At 56.2% G+C, this 18642-nt stretch overlaps 1 protein-coding gene across 5 annotated transcripts; it reads right to left on the bottom strand.

Moving 5' to 3' along the window:
- Window positions 1-2117: 2117 nt before the first annotated feature.
- On the bottom strand, window positions 2118-17366 carry RNF44 (ring finger protein 44). Of its 5 annotated transcripts, XM_045823282.1 has the most exons (13): window positions 17125-17366; window positions 16931-16994; window positions 16205-16322; window positions 7168-7319; window positions 6834-7017; window positions 6271-6438; window positions 5761-5934; window positions 5501-5662; window positions 5305-5429; window positions 4961-5048; window positions 4750-4871; window positions 4540-4639; window positions 2118-4381 (listed from the first exon to the last, which is right to left on the bottom strand). In XM_045823282.1, the coding sequence occupies exons 4-13, from the start codon at window positions 7272-7274 to the stop codon at window positions 4319-4321; spliced, it is 1293 nt and encodes a 430-aa protein (XP_045679238.1). In that variant the 5' UTR covers window positions 7275-7319; window positions 16205-16322; window positions 16931-16994; window positions 17125-17366; the 3' UTR covers window positions 2118-4318. The 5 variants fall into 5 exon arrangements, with proteins under 5 accessions (XP_045679238.1, XP_045679212.1, XP_045679230.1 ...); XM_045823256.1 differs by lacking the exon at window positions 16931-16994 and having other exon boundaries at window positions 16205-16395; XM_045823274.1 differs by lacking the exon at window positions 16931-16994.
- Window positions 17367-18642: the final 1276 nt, after the last annotated feature.

Genomic DNA, 18642 nt, shown 5'->3' with positions numbered 1-18642 from the left:
AATTTGGTTATGCAAAGGGGAGCCATAAAGTGTATGTATGCATAAAAAACCACAGCATAATCCTGGCTGGTGTAGCTCAGTGGATGGAGTGCAGGCCTATGAACCACAGGGTCACAGGTTTGATCCCCAGGCAGGGCACATGCCTGGGTTCCTGGCCAGGTCCCCAGTGGGGGGTGCATGAGAGGCAGCCACACATTGATGTTTCTCTCCTTTTCTTCCGTCCCCTCTCTCTAAAAATAAATAAAATCTTTAAAACAAAACAAGACAAAAAAGTCTCCACAGCCTATGTAAGGTTCAGTACTGTCATTTCAGGAAGGTACTGAGGGATCTGCGGGTGTATCCTCTGTAGATAAGAGGGGACTGCTGTACAAGTCTTGTAGCATTGTGTTAGGTTTATACATGCTTCATTTCTCATTTAAATGATTCCAAATGGGGGCATTGTTTTCAATTTCAATTTCTTTGTGTTCATTGTTAGTATATAGGAGAAATACAATTAATTTTGGTAAATTGACCTTGTGTCCTATGACCTGATGAACTCATGTAGTTCTAGGAATGTTTTTATCTGTAGATTCCTTGGGATTTTCTACATAGATTTTCATCAAATCATCTACAAGGAGGGAGTTTTATGTCTTCCTTTTCTGTCTGTAGGCCTCACTTTATTTCCCTTTTCTTGTTCTATTGTGCTGGCTAGGACTGGGGAGAATGGACACCCTTGGTTGTCCTGACCTCGGGGGTGGGGAGCATTGTCTTTCACCCCGTGAAGTACAATGGTGGCTCTTGGGTTTTTTGTAGATGATCTTTATTAAGTTGAGGAAGTCACCCCCTACTGCTGGCTTGCTGAGTTTTTATTATGAATACATTTGGACAATCTTATTTTGCATCCATTGATATGACCCTGTGATTTTCCTTTCCCAGGATTCTTTTCAGTATTTCTTGAAATACTGTAAAAGGTTTAGAGTTCCTCACCTGACAATTTTCTCAAACCAGGACCCACTGGTCTGATCCCTGTCGCCCAGTGAGCCCCATGGAATGTGACTTGAGCCCTACATGTGGCCCAAGGGACCCGCTGCCCACAGTACGTACCTGCTCCCAGAGACTCACATCACACGCCTGCAGAGCCAAGGCTCAGAAAAGCCTGCCACTCGGGCTCCTGTAACCTTTCACACGGGGTCCCCGAGCTTGGTTGATCAGAGAGCCCTTTTGTTTGCACAAACTCCGCCACGCTCCCACAGGACTGCCTCGGAAACACACTTAGGGAATCACGCATCAGATTCTGTCCCCAAAGCCTGGATGAGAAGGGCCCTGACCAGGGTTACCGAGTGGCAGCACAGACACCAAGCCCCAGGAGTTTGGGCCCCCGCCCACGTGGCTTCCTGCGGCACTCCAGACCACCTGGGTATGGGGATACCACAGCATGGCCATCAGGGCCCCTTGGTGGTTCCCAGGTCCTTCGTCCCTACGTGGGCCCCAGGCCATGCATGCTCAGGCGGGCCAGGTCAGGGCAGGTGGGTGTCTCACACAGGCCGGGCCGTCACGTGGGCGTTGCAGCTCTTTAAAGGTTGCGAGGGTCCACGGGCAGGCATACAACTCAAGTTGGTGTGACCAGACTCCACCCCAGAAGTTGTTAGAATTCCTAGGATAAATGGGTCTCCATGCAGATCCCACAAAGCAACAGAAAACTGAGCTAGAGCTACCAAGAAGCATGATGCGGAAAGAGCGCCTTTGAAACAAAAGTTGTAAGACGCAAGGACCTTGCTCCTGCAACGTTAGAAGAGCCTACTTCCACAGCTTAAAGGATAGGACCCCAGTAAGTGACCCTTTCCTCAAACTAGTTAAAAGGAATCTTGCCACTTGGTAACAGACTCTTGCCTCATCTGTGTGACAGGCAGTTACCATTAACCTGTGGGGCAGACCATCTCCATCAGAGGGACCCCCCCATTTCCATGGCAGAGGACCTCTGCCACCTTCTCCGCTCAGCTCACCCTGCCCCCACCCCCTCACCTGGACCCTCCTGCCCCAGCCCCTCTCAGGTGGATCCCCACTCCCATGCAGGTGGACACCCATGCCCCCAGCCCCCACCAAAAGAACACAGGCAGCAAAAGGCAGCTTCAGCAATACTCGATATACATCATACATTTATTAGTGAATATCCCTCTGAAATCAGCAACAATATTAAAAAAAATAATGATTGCACTACTTGGTCAAGCAGAACTAGCAACTTTCATTTTAAAAAAAGTACAAATCTGTTAAAAATTTCAATCAGTATACACATATATATATAATACAACATACTAGTCATGTTAAATGCTACAAACCAATGTGAATCCAATGGAATGGAAAAAACCACACATTTAAGCTTTAAGAACAATTTTTTTCTCTATATATTAGCATTTTTCTCAAATACATACATGGGAAGAATGAGGTAACTGTAAAATGTGCAAGGAACAGGGCCCCCAAAGTACATATATTTCTATATATATATATGCAGTTACATATATATAGAACGCCTCTCTAACACAGAACACAGGTGCCGGGCCCAGCCGGGCTGGGGATGCTGCCCACGGCCATGCCCAGGCCAGAAGCTGGGAGTGAGAGTAAACATCAGCAAGCCCCCACCACAGGAAATCATTGGTAACATGGCATCTATAGCAAGGTCGGCAAATCACAAACATCCTAAATAATTGTTTTATAAATCTTTTGTAACTGATTTTTTAAAATGTTGTGTCCCCCTGTCCCCGCCACAGGTGCTCCTTGGGACCCTGGGGCAGCCAGCACAATCTGAGAGCCCACCTCGCCTGGGGACTGGAGGGGTCTTGAAACCTATTGCCAGGGTGAGGAAGGGTGGGTCGGAGAGGGTGGTTCTCTGTGTAAAACACGTGGGGTTTCGACACTGCTATAAATATAGAAACATCACCTGGAGTTATATACAGTAAGACTTTGGGTTCTCCACGGGGGTGGGGCCAGGCTGATGGGGCCCCATGGCAGGCTGGGGGAGGTGGGGCCGGGGCCGCTGCGGAGGAACGAGGGTGGTTGGAGCATCCCTGAGGCAGCAGGCGCCAGGGGCTGCCTGCTAGGATGTGCCGGCCCCACACGCGGTTCGTTCAGGGCAGCAACCCCAGCGGGGAGTAGGGCAGGAAAGAACCAGGAGGGCAAGGGAAGGGAGCTCAGCCAGACCCTGACAGGGCCTCCTCCAGACCTTGGGGGGCAGGGCTCAGGCTGGGAGGGGGCCCTGTCCTCCTGGGACTTCCTTGGAGGAGACTCGCCCAGGTGGGAGACGGGCCCTGGCTGGAGGGAGAAATGCCCTGAAAAGCATACGGTCCCGGTAGGCTCGGGGGACGTGTGCAGTACAGTGCATGGCAGTTATCAGCTGAGCACAGACCCCCGACTCTGCCTGTGACCGCTAGCCGCCGGCCCAGCCCCCAGCCGTGCATGTGGACTGGGCAGCACCAGCGGGCCATTCCCTGCCTCCTGGGCACTCAGTCCTAGGTGGTCCCTAAACCGCCCATTTAACAAAAAGGAAACATTGTTTAAAAATCCACACCCCCAAATCCTACACGTGATTCTGGGCCAAATGAATAAAAGAAAGCTGCTACTCCTCATATTCATGCAAAATGACAGAAAGGGGACACTGGACGTGGGGTCTGGCCCCTGTCACTGCCAGAGAGGAGTGGCCACCAGGACACAGGTCACTCCCCCTGGTCTGGCCAAGGCCCCTCAGGATACCTGCCGCCCAGGCTCAGGGCCCTCCAGCCTGGGGTGGGGCTGGAATGTTGTGCCTGGGGCGAGGGGCCTCTAGGGAGCCCGGCCCACCCCTCCCAGCCAGCTGGGTAGGACTGTCTGACGGGGTCAAGGCCGGAGGACCAAGGCCTGCGGGTCAGAACAGCCTCATGCCACTGTCTTTGCCTGTCAGTGCCACCTGGGAAGAGGGCACGCTGTTTCAGTGCAAGAGACCGAGTAACCCAGGATGGTGCCTCTTTGCCCATCCTGGGGCCAGGGGTCTCTACCAGCTAGACTGGGGGAACAGACCCCTGGCTCCCAGAGCTGTCAGGAGGAGGAGCTGGACCCGAGGGCAAATGGGAAGGAGACTGAGTTAGGGGCCCTCAGGCAGCTCCATGGTGGGCAGACCGGCAGGCAGACTGGGGATGGAGTCTTTGGAGCTTGGCAAACGCAGGGGCTTATTGCAGAGCTGACCCCGGCACCAGCTCTGGAGATATAGGTGGGAACAATGAGACAGGCTTGGGCCACTCCCTCCCAACCCTCCCTGGGTTCCCCGAGTTTCCAGAGCTTCAGGCAGGGTTCTCACAGGCAGCCGTGGGCTTCACTCGGCCTCCCTGGGCACTTCAGAGGCGTCGGCCCGGCAAATGGGACACGTCCGGTTGGCCTGTGGGGGAGGGAACAGCTGCACATCAGACCCCACTCATGCCCGCCCCCTATCCCACCTGGGTCTTTTCTACTGCCTGGTGGGGACGTGGCCCCGAGTCTGGCCCTCCCCCCCTCAGGACAGGAGGAGTGTCCGGGAGTGGCTGGGGGCTGCATCACCTTCAGCCACTTGTCGACACACTTGGTGTGGAACTCATGGTTGCAGGGGAGGACTCGGAGCAGCTGCCGCGCCTCAAAGTCACTGAAGCAGACCACACACCTGGGGGGAGGGCAGAGAGCATCACCTGCACGCTGCCTGCCGCTAGGGGCAGGCTCGCGGCAGAGCACCAGGCCCCGCTCACAGAGGCAGGAGGCGGGCCCAGCACTCACAGTGTCTGCTCAGACTGCCGGCTGTCCGGGTTAAAGCGGTAGGCCGGGAGCTGCTCTATGTCTGCTTTGGCAAGTCCTCGAGGCTTGGCGTCCCCCAGCCGCTCCGCCAGGCTCAGGAGGGCCTGCGTAGGGGCAGAAGGGGGGAGGGGTCAGCGGTGGCCTGGGCTGGAGGTCCCAAGACACCACCTCCCAGAATGGGGTTCCGTGGCACCTCATAGTTCTCCATCTCCACGTCATCCACGTCAAGATCCAGGCTGATGGTGGGTCCCACTGCCGTTGGTGACATTGGCAGCATTGAGCTAGGGGAGAAAGGTACAGGGGACCACGGTCAAGTCCAGTAGGCAATGGGGCACAGTGTCTGCCCCAGGACGTGGCAGGAGGAGAGAGCCCAGCTGGTATGTGTGCGCGCGAGCACATGTGCATGGTCTGCTGGAATGCCAGATGGCCCGAGAGGCCCGGATGCCACCAGCTACGTGGGGGGTCGGGGGGGTCTCACCACTGGAGGCCCCAGGAGAACACAGCACCAGGGTCTGGGACAGATGTGTCGGTACTCACAGGAAGTAGGGCAGGAAGCTGGGGTAATATGGTGGCGGTGGCGGCGGCGGCGGTGGGGGCGGCAGCGGCTGTTGCAGGCGGTATCTCTGGGTGCTCAGTCTCCGTGGCACCATGTGGGAATAGGGCTGTGACAGGGGCAGTGGTGAGCCAGTGGGCCCGGCTCCCATCGCCCCAGAGCCCAGGAGGGGGCACTCACCACTCCGAAGGACAGCTCTTGGTGCAGCGGGTCGTGGGGCAGGTAGTGCAGGGGCACGGACGGGGACAGGGCCGGGCCCGGGGCGGAGGTGGAGTAGGTGAAGCTCCCCAGGGGGTACTGATCCCCCCGGAGGTCCATGTCACTGTCCAGCCGCTGCAGGGGCTGGGAGAGGCAGGGGTGGGTCAGCAGGAGTCAGTCACAGGGAAGGCCCTGCCCCCCAGGCCGTCTCCTCTGGTGTCAGCCCCATCGCCCAGACTCACCATCCGTGGGTGCTGGGTCTGCAGCGATATGAACTGCCCCAGAGGCGCCATGTGGGTGGGCTGGGGGTGTGGGGCTGGCGGTGGGGGGTGCAGGATGTAGTGGTCACTGGAGATGAGGTGGGGGTAGGCCTGATAGGGCACAGGGAGCTGCTGCATGGTGCACGCCTGGATCAGCTGCCAAGAGAGGGGGCAGGGGCTGGAGAAGGTTCTTCTGGGCTGGACCTGTGCTTGTGACCAGGGCTGGGGCCAGCCCATTTAGCAACAGACCCTGCTGAGGCCCCCTGGAGCAACCACCCCATCCCTAGCCTAGGCCACCCAGGCAGGACGCTTAACACTCTGCAAGGCCCGCTGGTGCCACCCCAAACGGGCTCTGTTGGGAGGCTGGGTGCAGCACGCTGGCTCTCTGCCAGCATGGATGGATGTGGTAAGCTTGGTGGTTCCGCCACGGCCTGTGCTGGGTCTTCTCATGGGGAGGAGCGGGGTGGGGGTAGGGCAGAGGCCCTCACTTACCGGGGGTGGGAGGCAGCAGAGCGGGTAGTGCTGCCCGCTGAACATCACGGAGCATGCTGGGAGCTGTTGGGCGCTGCAGCCAGGGATGTGCTGGCCTGAAGGCAAGGGGAAGCCTTGGGTCGTCACTGTGGTAACTGTGTAGGACAGAGGGACGGCTCCCTGGTGCACCTGTGGGCAGAGAAGGGCCAGGAGTTGCGGAGAGGAAGCCTGGCCGTGAGGCTGCCCCCCCACCCCCCCGCCGACGTGACAAAGTCCTGCCTGGCTACCTCCCTCCCTGCTCTAGCTGGGGACTACCTGGGTGAAGACCCGGCTGTTCCTCTGCCCCACTCCCTGAAGGGCAGAGGACCCTCGGGGAACCTGAGCAGGGTTGCCAGCTCTACCACTCATCCACTGCACAGCCCCAGGGTGGCCCTTTCCTTCTCTGGGCCTCAGTTTACCAACCTATGAAGCAGGGCTGATCATGGCTCCCTGAACACACAAGCTAAGGAGAAGCCAGGGCCCTGACCCCTCTGCTCCACAGACAGGCTCACCAGAGCCTGGGGGTGGGGGGGCGTGCTGCCTACCTGCTCGTGGATGTCGACCATGAACGGGGGGCTCTGCTGGGAAGCTGAGTGCAGCATTCGGGGGCTCCCGCCGGCAGGAGCCGAGGCTCGGTGCTCTTCTACGGGGAGGAGTGGTGGTCGGGGCGGCGGCTGCTGGGAGGGTAAGTGCTCATCCTGGGCAGGCGGGCGGCCCTCATGGCCAGGGCTGCACCACAGAGAGGAGGCCCAGGTAGGACTAAGGGGGGCCATTCACTCACAGGCATGGAGGGAAGCCGAGGTCACCACCCACTGGGGAGGGAAGAAGGGTCAGGGCCCTGTGCCCCGCCGTCCCGAGCCCCAGGAGGTTCCTTCCTACCTTCCCCAGAGCCGGGCTGGGGAGCTGCCAGGTCCCGCAGACAATCGCCGCTGACCCACAGGGGTGGAGGGGGGCCACCTAGTCACTGCCAGAGCCCATGGTCGCATCAGGGGTAGCAGAGAGGTGGAGGGGCTGGGCCAGGGCTCACAACCCTGTAAGTCAAAATGACAGAGAAACTAAGACTCAGAGAAGTCCGGTCACTTGCCCCATGGGGGTCCGAGAGACAGAAGCAAACTCCTGCAGTCTGACTCCTGGGTCACTGATGCGCCCCCACCCCTGTGCTCCCCATGCCTGCACACAGGCTCGCTGGGTCCCTGGGTCCGGCCCTCTTCCTGGCACTGGGCTCAGGAGTGAGCCCAGGGACAGGCTTGGCCTGCAGGGGGCCCAGGCCGCAGTCCTCCGCTCTGTAAAACAGGATCAAGTTCCTTAGGGCTGTGCTAGTTTCAGAGGGCTGGCCAGCACGCTTCCGAGCCAGGTGGCCCTGGTAAGGCTCCTCCAGTGTGGGCACCCGGGGTACGCTCGGGTGTGGGGTCTCAGCGCTGGCCTTCAGGTGGGTAGGGGACTCTAGCTTCCTCCCTTCCATCTGGTTGACTCAGGGGGATTGCAATCAGGCTTAGGCTCGGTTTTCCTTCCTCTGTTGCCATGTGAGAGGTTCTGACCCAGTTCCTGTCCTTGGGGATGCCCAGTCCAAGGCAAGGCTGCCCCTAGTGAGAAAGTCCTGCTGGGCCACCTCCCTCCCTTCTCTAGCTAGGGGTCTACCCAGGTACGGACCTGGCTGTACCTTTGTTTCTTTCCATAACCTAGTCCCACAGTGCCTGTCCACGTGTGACTTCACCTAGTCTTCAAAGGTTTTGTTGGCTCCATTTTACAGATGAGAAACTGAGGCTCAGACAGAGGAAGGGAATTGCTCAAGTGTCAAAACTGGGAGGGGGGCTAACCACAAGCCTCTGGCTGCATGACGGGAGGGGTCTAGCCCAAGGGCTTCCCAGGAGGTGGCGAAGGAAGCCAGCCACCCTGGTTGGTCAGACAGGTCTGGAAGGGGGCCAGGAACTTGCTCTGGGGGCCCCACACAGCTCCCAAGTGGGAGGTGGAGCTTGCTGGGAAAAAAAAAAAAAGGGGAAGCCAGGACCTAAGGGAGGAAGCTGAGTGGGAATGGGGTGTGGCAGGTTTTCTCCCTCCCTGGGAGCTGGGGCAAGTTGGAGGTAGCACTCATTACCTTAAGTTGGGAGGAGGCCCCAGCAAGGAAAGCTCTGGAACCTGTTGGGCCCTGCACAGCTGTTGCTGTTCCTGCCAGAGGGAGGCCCCCCACCACCCCTTCCCCTCTGACAGAACTCCTGTGCCTCCCTGCCCTCCAGCTGTGGGTGTCGCTTCCCTAGTGATACAGCCTGGAGGCAGCTGTACGTTCCCTCAGCACCTTGTTCCTTCCTGCCAACCGGGGCAAAGACACTTCCTTTGCACTCCACGTTCAAGCCTGGGCTGACTCTCCAAACGAATCGGCAAGGAAGGTTCTTCTCCAACTGTCAGGGAGGCCCCAGCCGGGAAGTGGGGGCTGGGAGTACACCTCTCCTGCCCAGCTCGCTTGTCAGAGGGGTGGGGGGCCCACTGACCAGCTTGTGTCTGGCACAGGCCAGGCCTGGTGTGGGGATGCACATCACACAGGGCCAAGGCCAAAGGCCAGTCTGGTATAGTGGAGCTGGGGCCAGCGATTTAAACCTGGGAGACCACATACAGACCTGCCTTTGGAGGGGTGGGGGGCAGGGAATCTGGTCCCATGGGACCTTATTTCTGCTCCCCCCCGCCCCCAGCATGAGCCACCCCAGGACCATTCACCCACCACAGGTGACTAGGTGTGTGATCCCTGCTGTGAGCCAAGTGCACATCTTTACATATGCGTGTATGCACACAGCCTCCCTGATGCCTGGCTGACAATTCAGCCTAGCAAACACAGGCCAAGAGAGACTCAGAGGTGATACTGGAGGCCCCCAGCCAACCCCAGACCTCCTGGATCAGAATCTTTACAGTAAGGCTGGGAAACAAGGGCACCTAGACTTTTACCCAATTCTCCAGCAGCTTCTATAGCCGGGCTAGGTTTGGGAACCTCCACTCTAACTGACCTCAGAGCTCCTGGGAACCCATAGTCCTACTGATGAGGAATATTAATAGCTGTGGTGCCTCCCACGAGCCGTCTCGATGAGACCTCATAGCCATGCTCGGAAGCAGGGGCAGTGTGGCTCACAGCCAGGCAGTCTTGCTGAAGTCTGGGCGGCATCAAGACGTAGGCATGCGGACTCCACAGAGGCCCAGGCCCGTGGGAATCTGCTCTGAGGCCAGCCCCTCAAAGACACCCCCCCGCAGGAACAAGAAGAAGCCAAGTTGCTGAGAACCCAAACCAGCAGACAGAAGAGGCTCCAGCTGTGGACAACAGTGCCAAAGGTGGCAGTGTTGGTTCTTGCATTCTCACACAGGACACCCTGATTTCTGGCCAGAGTCTTGGGCACATCACTTCCCCTCTCTGAGCCTCAGCTTCTTCATTGTAAAGCGGGAGCAGAGCAGTGGCCACTCCCAGCACACTGGCAAGGGCTGCTCACAGGACTGGGGAGGAGGGGTCTGCAAGTCTTAGGTGTGAGCGGCCATTGTCAGATAGTTAGAGGCTCACCTTCACCCCCATCCTCCGAGCAGAAATCAGGGGCCACTTCAAGCTCTGCAGGCAGTGGCTGGGATATATGCCTCCCTAGGGGAGCATCCCAGCTGGCAAGAAAGGGGCCCCTGGTTCCCGAAGTCCTACCAGGGATGGAGATATCAGAGGAGACACACCCACTTCACAGTTGAGGAAACTGAGACCCAAAGAAAGGAAGTAACCTTCTCTAGGCCATAAACCCAGAGAGGGACAAAACTGGCCCTGGCTGGCCCCTTGGGCCCAGATTCCCCCAACCCCTGCCTCACTCACTAGCATCAGGAACCCTAAGAACTGCCTAATTCCAACTCTGTTCCAGGCCCTAAAGGAGATCAGGGGAGCACTCTTGAAGGTGCCTGCAACTTGCTCTACTGTGGAGAGAAAGCAAGGGAGGCTCAGAGTTAGACCTAGTAGCTGGCTCAAGGTCAAACTGCCCTAACCGCTCTGCCTTTCCACACTCGTGTGTGCTGTGCTCTCACTGAAGTCCCAACCCTAAATCCAATCTTACTTGGAAGCAGGCACCGGCCCTTGCACCCATGCCCTCCCCGCAGGAGGCAGCCACCTCCCTACTTCAAGTGCCCCAGCAGCCACCCCATCTGGGTCTAAGGAACCCCTTTCAAGTCATGTCAGGTGGCCTCAGGTGCTGTTTTGCAGATAAGCAAAGTAAGTCTGAGAGCATGAACAGACTAAACAGGATGAGAAGCCCCTTTCTTCTCTCCCCTCATCCCCCAAAAGAGGCAGGCCAGGACAGCCAGACTTGAGACTAGGAGTTCTTGCTTGGCCAGCCCAGACTCCCTGGGTGACCTTGCTCAAGGAAATCTCTTCAGTTTTGAGTCTCAGTCGCCACTACTGTAAAATGGGGATGGAAATCTCTCCTTCCCAGAGCACCCAAATGAAACCAGAGGACCCGAGATGCAAGACTCCCAAGTGGTTGCACTAGTGGGGCAGCGAACCAGTGTCCCTGAGGGGCAGGCCCCTCCTCAATGTGAGCCAGGTACAGGTTGCAGGGCTCTGGGAAGCTTCCTCAGCTACCTCTCCCAGGGAATAGATTGCCAGGGTGTGGACACCGCCCAGAGAGGGGCCTCTCTCGTCCCCATCTCACTCCTTTGTGTCGCCTTTGGAGGGACCAGGGAGCGGGAGGCCAGACTGCGGCGTCTGAGCGTGAGCGCTGTGACTTTAAGAGTCGAGGATCGCGGACCATGTGCTCGGCGTGAGACAAAAGCAACAACAAAGGAAGTGGCGGCGGCAGGGGGAGGGGGCAGCTCCTTCCTCTTCAACTGCAGCTCCCAGACTCTGTAGCCGGGGGACTTGTCCAGGCCTCTGGGGTCGCTGGGATTGGGGGTGTCTCTGATCCTATAGGTCTCACCACCCCCGCCGGACTTCCCGTGATTAACCCCTGCGGAGCCAGCTCTATCACAGCCCCTAGTCCCAAGGGAGGGGGGCAGCAGTTTCCAGGGATGCGGAAATCAGGAGTTGGGGGTTCTGGCCCTGACTCACCTTCAGCCGCCTGGATACACGTTGATTCCTTTGTTCCCGATCTAGGGCGGCCAAGCTGGGCAAGGGGGCGGTGGTGGTGTTGGGGGGCTGCCTGGACCCTTTAAGAGCCCCCGCCCAGCGGAACAATATGCTCTCCTTCCCACCCCCTGGTCCGCGGGCAGTCCAGCTCCTTCCGGGGCCCTCTCTCTTTGTTGTCTGTCCGCCGGCGTCCGCCTCCCGAGGCCCACGCGCGCTAAGCCTGCCTTGGCCCAGGCTCTCCGGGAGCCGGAGGCGGCGCGGACGGGTTTGCGCAGCTGCCCGCGGCTGGCCCTTTAAGAACTGTCCGCCGCGCCAGCGGAATGTAACAAACCCGACATTTGATTCACAACATTGGAAGCGACGGGGTCGCGCGTAGGGTGGGAGGGGGGCCTCGCGGGAGCGCGCTAGGAGGTTCCGACAAACAGTAGCAGACAGCTGCTGGCGGAGCCCCGCCCCGCTGGGGCCCCAAGAGCCAATCATTCGCTGCGGCTAGGCACGTGACTAGTGACCCGCCATTTTGGAAGGCAGATTGAAAAAAAAAAACTCGCCCACCACTTTCACACTTAAAGTGACCGCAGCCATCACAGGCAAGGGGCGGGGCCACACGGTCTGACCTAAAGATGGGAGACTCGGTGGTGAGAAAAACCAGTCAGCTGCAGTTCGAACTTTCTAAGCAAACTCGCGAGCCACTCGCCCCTCTGAGGCTCAGTTTCCCTGCCAGAAAAATGGATCCCGCCAAGAGAACCACATCCTGGACTTACTGTATCATGGTTCCCTCCCGGAGGCAGGGCGCCACCTGGGACACTGAACTGCAATGGGGTCAATCTTCACTCAAGATGGGGGGGGGTCCTTTTAGGCTAGCCCGAGTGGTTACTCAAGCTCTAACAGCCCTGTACCCGCAACCTCCCCAGAGATGACGTCAGCCCCAAAACTCGATGACATCATGGTCTGGCTGCCTTGTATCTCCTTATTTATACTGCCCAGCAGCTTTAAAAAGCTGGGACGGCCCCCAATGCCTAAGCAACCAATAGCGGGCAATCCATGTAAATAAGTTAACGCCTAACCGGCAGGGGGATTGGCCCTGCGCATGCTAATGTCACAGAGATATTTTAATTGCCCCGCCCCCAACGTGGCCAGGAGAAGGGGCGGGTAACAATTTGAAGCTAGAGCAGCAGACGTCAGGCACTTCAGTTGCTTCTTGATTAAGGGGGAATGGGGAAGTAAGCCAGCTGCTTTAGTTTTCTACTGTACTCCCCGCACCTATCTATGAGATGGCAGGATTAGTACAACCTGCCCATTTTACAGACGGGTAAGGAGGATTCAAGAGGTATCACTTGACCCCAGGTCACACAGCCACGGAACTGTGTGGCTGTTCAAGTATTTGAACCTAAGCCAAAGCTGAGTTTTCCCCTTTGTCTGGATGCCCTCCCTGGGCAGATATACAAAGTGAAAATTAACGCCATATTGATTATTTAAGCAAAAAGATCAGTAATACCCGAAATATCCAAGAGCTGGGAAGCAGCCCAATCAAGAATGGTATATGAGCCCTGCCTGGCAGGTGTGGTTCAGTGGACTGAGTGGCCTGTGAACCAAAGAGCTGCTGCTTAGATTGCCAGTCAGGGCACATGCCTTGGGTGGCAGGCCAGGTTCCCACTTCAGGGGTGTGCAAGAGAGGCAACCTATCGCTGTATCCTTCACACATTGATGTCTCTCCCTCTCTAAAGATAAATAAAATCTTTTAAAAAAATATTGAAAGCAAGATGCTCAACAGAATATAACAGTATGTATCTATTTTTTAATTACATATATACAAAAAATATCTGCAGAATATATGTGGAAGGATATAGAGGAAACTGACAATTGTCCTCAGGGAGAACTATAAGAGACCACTGGGTCAGGAGGGTAGACCTCTTATTATACATGCTTTTGTACATTTGCTCTTAAAAACCAACCCTATACAGTATATAACCTACTGAAAAGTCTAAAGAAAATTACTGTAAAAGAGTATGCTTTTCGTTTTTTAAGCCATAAAATCTTCTGATCCTTTAGTCAGAAATCCCCCTTCAGGAAAGGTATCCAATGGAAAAACCTGTGAGTTTGGGGAACAGACATGCTTACTGAAGTGTTGTTTAGCACCATGTATGTACAGCCAGCAACACAAGGACTGATCTCTAGGCACAGATCAAATTCATGATGCGTCATTACAGATGGTACCCGGAAAGCCAGGCTCGCTCTCTCCACCACATAGTGAACACTATATGTGTATAAGAATAGATGGGGATGACACAGGTGATTGATGGCTTTTTCTAATCTTATCGACTCTCTTTTCCTATAATCCTACAGCCCACCATGCGAAAGCAATTAAGAAGTTCTCCCCATATTCCAAAATGCCTACATGTTACGACAACCCCCTGCTTGCCTGTGTAGGCACAGAACGTGCTGCCTGGCCTTCAGCTACATGCTCCTACCAAGCTTCCCCCCACAAAACTTTTCAGACTCCCCCGCCCCCCAACCGTGCTGGTGCTCCACCTGGCCTTCCCTGCCTGCCACCTTCCTGTCCAGGATGCCCTCTCCTCCTTCCTACCAAACCATTCCTCTTCTCTGCCCTTTGAGGCTCACCTCCTATCTCACCTCTTAAAGGAAGCTGCCAAGTCTCCAGCGTGAACTGAACTGCCCCATCTCTGAACTCAGCTCAAAGCACCATGACCTTCACCTCATGCCATTAACTTGCACACAGCTCTGTCACAATCCATCACTGTGTACTCCACTGTGTACTCCATTTAGGGGATTCAGAATTTTTAAGGGCACAACATCCAGCCTTCACTGGGAGGCAGATGCCACCAGTCTCATTTTAGGGGTGATGATCTAAGGGTCCAGGAGGTGAACTGACTTGCGCCAGGCCACACAGTAAGAAACCTTCCCATTCCCCAAGTCAGAAAGTGACTCTTCTGCCACAGTCCAGTTGTGTACTTTAAATTCTTTAAGCCTCTGACTGTACCATTCACTCTGCCTGGAACACCCTTAACAACCTCTACTCACCTCAGGCAAAACCCTGCCTTTGGGACTCAGCTTAAAGACTGCTTGGTCTCTGGCAGTCCACTGCTCTGATTTCCTCAACACACAGCACAACTGTCCTCACACAGCGTCAGGCAGGGACTCCCCCTGCCCTGGCTCACACGGGATGGTGGATGCCCATGGAAGGGTCTCTGGGTTTGACTCTCAGCTCTAGGCTACAGGGCCAGGAAACCCCTGCCCCGCCTTCTCTCACGCACAACCCCCTAGGGCCCTCAGGAAATCCCCACAGCACCTCCGGCTTCTCCCCAGGGCCAGAGGCCAGTAACACATCTCCCTCTAACCTGAAAAACCTTCTTGAGTGCATGTGGAATCACTCTGGAGCGAGTGGGAAGGAGGCTCAATTTTAGCAGATTTTCCAGAGAAGCCAGAAATCTGGACTTTCCTATGAAATTTCTTCAGGTTCCTGGTTGACTCTTGTGCTTTGGAACTCCACTGTAGGGATGTGGCCTGCACACTTCCTGTGAGCCGAGTTCTCATTGGCCCACCCCACCCCCTTGAAGGCCAGTTTTGCTACTTTCATCATACAGATGAGGAAGGTGGCTCAGGAAATAACACCCCTTGCCACAGGTCCCGGAAGGGTGGTCCAGTGAGTTCCAGGAACCACAGGTAGTGGGGGTTCACCCTTGCCCAGATGTCTGCCATGAGGTTATGTGGAGAAATTGGGGTTCTAGGGCCTCCTGCATGGTCTGGATAAGTTCCATCCTGATCATTGGCTCACTGGTTCTTCCAATGATCTATGAGCTAGGCACCAGCATCTGCCCCATTTTATAGATGAGGTAACTCGGGAGAGAATGGGTATCACTCAGCCACCATCATACAGCCATCAAGGGGTAAACCTGGGATCACATTCTTATCTCACATTAAGTCTGGTTCATGCCATGCAAATGTCAACCTTGGGGTCAAAACAGCCCCAAGGGCTGTTTAATGAAAGCACAGATGTCCTGGGACAGGAGAGAGACCATGGAGGATCAGAGACTAGTGGTGGCTCCAGGTGACAGGGGAAATAAGTGGCAGAGGGATCTGAATCCTGATAGCTCCAAGTGCAAAACAATGGATGCTCCTCTCCAGCCCCCACCCCCGAGTCTCCTATGTGGGAGATGGGATGCTCTTCAACAGGACAAAGGCATGGACGTCTGTTCCTGGTGGGGCCCTGTCCTGCTCCATTGGCCCACCCAAGGGCCTGGACAGCTGGCTGCCACCCTTCCTTCCTCAGGGTCAGAAAATACTACACTCCCTTCTCCTAAGACTCAAGCCCTCCAAAGAAGCGGGGCCCTGCAGTCTTGTAGGCAGACCACCCGGAGACACTCGCCCGGCCCCACAGAGCCAGCCCAGGACAGGCCTGAACAAACTGCCTTCCCATCTGAGCCTCAAGCTGACTCCCCTAAAAAGAGCAGGTGGGGGGAGGGTGGGGTACCTATAAAGGTGTTCCCAGATTTGGGGCTCAGGTCTCTGGCAGCACTCTGGCCCCACTTTGAAACTCTGGGCCAGTTGTTTGGCCTCTCTCTGCCTCATAGTCTCTTCTTTGTAAAATCAGGACACGGATAACAACACTAGCAACAGATGACATTTACTGAGCACTTAGTAGGTGCCAACAAGGAAGGAATACATTAATCTGATGATTAAATAAAGAACCACTGAAGCCAGTGTGTGACCTTCAGAAGTCACCCTCTCTGGGGCTCAGTTTGGCCAAGTGTAAAATGGGACGATAGTACCTCAGAGAGTCAACAGTGGCTCTCTCTCTTTCACTATGTGTGCATCTTTGGGGGTACCTGCCTGACTTTCCAGGTGCGGGTCTACGCTCGGATGTGGGAACTTTGCGAGTATGGCGCCGGGAGGGGCTGTCCTTTCTGACTTCCTCTTCCCTGCAGCTCTCACCACTGGCACCACGGGTCTGCAGAGCAGGCAGCAGGTAATGTCACCACATCATCCACAGATGAAAACCGAGGACTACAGGACTGCGGCGCCTAGCAGATCCAGGGAGATAAGTCCAACCAAATACTCCATTTCCCCTCCATCTTAACTTGTCTGTCCTACTCGAAAGCCAGCTTCCCACCACCCCTTTCCTGCCCACACCGCCTTCCCAACCTCCAACACCCGCTGAACTCAGGCTTAGTGGCTCTAAGGCAACGGAAGTTGTGTGACCTTGGACAGGACGAGACCCTCTCTGGCTGCCCCGCCCCGCTCCGCTCCCCACACCCCAGGCGATCCAACATCCTGAAAGCAGTTAATGACAGCTCTGGGGTGCAATGATCTCGTCCCGGACCCGCAACCACTCCAGAGTAGGGGCCAGGACGTTCTGGCTCCCCAAGGGTTGGGAAAAGGAGAGCCGGTAAAATGGAACGGACGCGACGAGGCCAAATGACCGCAGCTCTCTATCCCAGGCGCCAGGGCCCCAGCTGAAGCCCAGATCCGCCAGGGGTTACAATCGGAGCATGCGCAGTGCGCTGGGCAGGCTGAGACTTGTAGTTCCCAGGGGCTCCGCGAATGGGGCATTTGAACCTAGTGGGCGGACAGCTCAACGGAGCGGCTCTGGCTCCAGGTCCCGGGACAGCGAGCTTCGGCCCTGCGGACACAGGGACAGGTCTCACTGAAAGTCCTGCGCTACTCTGCCAGCCCGTAGCCACCCCCAATCGCTCCATCTTTCCTGTTCCTGAGGCGCGGGCGCACAGCGCTGGAGCCTGGCTGGGCATTACCTGGGGCCGCGGCGGGGCTCCAGCCCCACCGGGCGGCCGGCGCGTCGCTCCCGCTGCAGCCCCGGGTCCCGGTCCTGCTGCGGCCCGAGCGTCACCGGCCGCGGCACCCCCTCTGGCCCCACGCAGTGGAACCGTCCGTGGACCTCACCGCTGGGCGCAAGCGCGGGGCCCACGCCGGCTGCGCAGCTTTCGCCCCTACTCCCGGGCGCATGGAACTACCTGGACTACACCAAGCGCGCAGGAGCGGGAGGGGGAAGAGGGCGTGGTATGGCCCGACCACGCCTACTCAGCGTCCGGCGGGAAGGGGCAGGCGAGGGCCAAGCCCCTAGAGCTGGGCGTCACAGTTGCTTGGCTACTGTCCGTGTAACCGTGGAATGGTGGCTGACATAGTCTCTTATCTGTAAAATTAATACGAGTCTGTGACCGTTCAAAGGGCCTTTGCTTCACAAGAGTTTGACCCTCTCTCCCAGCGGCAGATGGAGAAGTAAGGATCTATATACAAAGGGCACTCTGGAGTCAGCCGATCTTGGTTCTCCTGTTTGGGCCATTTTCTGAGCCTCAGTTCCCTCGTCTGGGAAATGGTAGCAATAATACCTCCTTGGGGAGGTTGGGACACTGCAATGACGAGAGGGCATATAACCATCGTTACAGCGAGCCTGGATAGAGACTGGTGGAAACCTGCTCAGGCGGCCATCCCAAACCCCCAAGGACATCCCAGATGCCTCCCATCCGTGGGCGTATTAAGCCGGTGAGGACTGCAAGTCCCAGTGTGCCCTACTTTGGCCGAGTGGTACCCGGACTTGTAGTCTCCGAAGACCTTGCCTTCCAGAGGCTCCCCCTGAAGCCCTCCTTTCTCGGCCCAGGACCTGGCCCCTCTCTGCTGGGGTTAGGCCCACTACTTTGAGGTCAACTGAAAAAAATTTTTTTTTAAATTTGTTTCATTGTTTGTTTGTTTTAGCGAGACCAACTTGTTTTTTAAAGTTTTTGTTGAGCATTTACCATGACCCAAACAATATTCTAAGTGCTTAACATAAATTGCCTTAGTTATTTCTAAAATCTAAACAGTGTGGGAATACTTTATTATCTCTGTTTTGCAGATTTCAAAACGGACACATCCTGAGGGGAGGAAGTTTTGCTGCACAGTGACAGGGCCCTGGGTCTCTTCCCAGGGCTGCAAAGGAAGCCAGACCAAGTGGAACTAACCCCCCCCCCCCCCACCTGCCTCTGCCCTTGCCTGGTGCTGAGTGCTGGGCGGCATCACTGGTTAGGCTTTCTAACCAACCTCTGGGGGTGGTGGGTTCTGCTGTAATGCCCATTTTGCAGTTGAGAAAGGCGCCTGCTTTCTACCTCACTCTGGTTCATTCTTCAACAAACATGTATTGTTCTTTTTTTCTTTTTAAATTAGAACGACATTAAGGCCTAATTTAGGGTCTACTTTACGGATCTACAGCAATATGCATAAACTGTATGTGAGTAGCTTCCTGCATTTTTCATAAATGTACACCTCTAACTAAAACC

This window comes from Phyllostomus hastatus, unplaced genomic scaffold (assembly GCF_019186645.2).
Source record: "Phyllostomus hastatus isolate PE091 unplaced genomic scaffold, TTU_PhHast_1.1 phas_contig_150, whole genome shotgun sequence".
Lineage (NCBI taxonomy): Eukaryota > Metazoa > Chordata > Mammalia > Chiroptera > Phyllostomidae > Phyllostomus > Phyllostomus hastatus.
The sequence above is the reverse complement of the archived record's forward strand: the minus strand, read 5'-3'. Positions and strand labels throughout refer to the sequence as shown.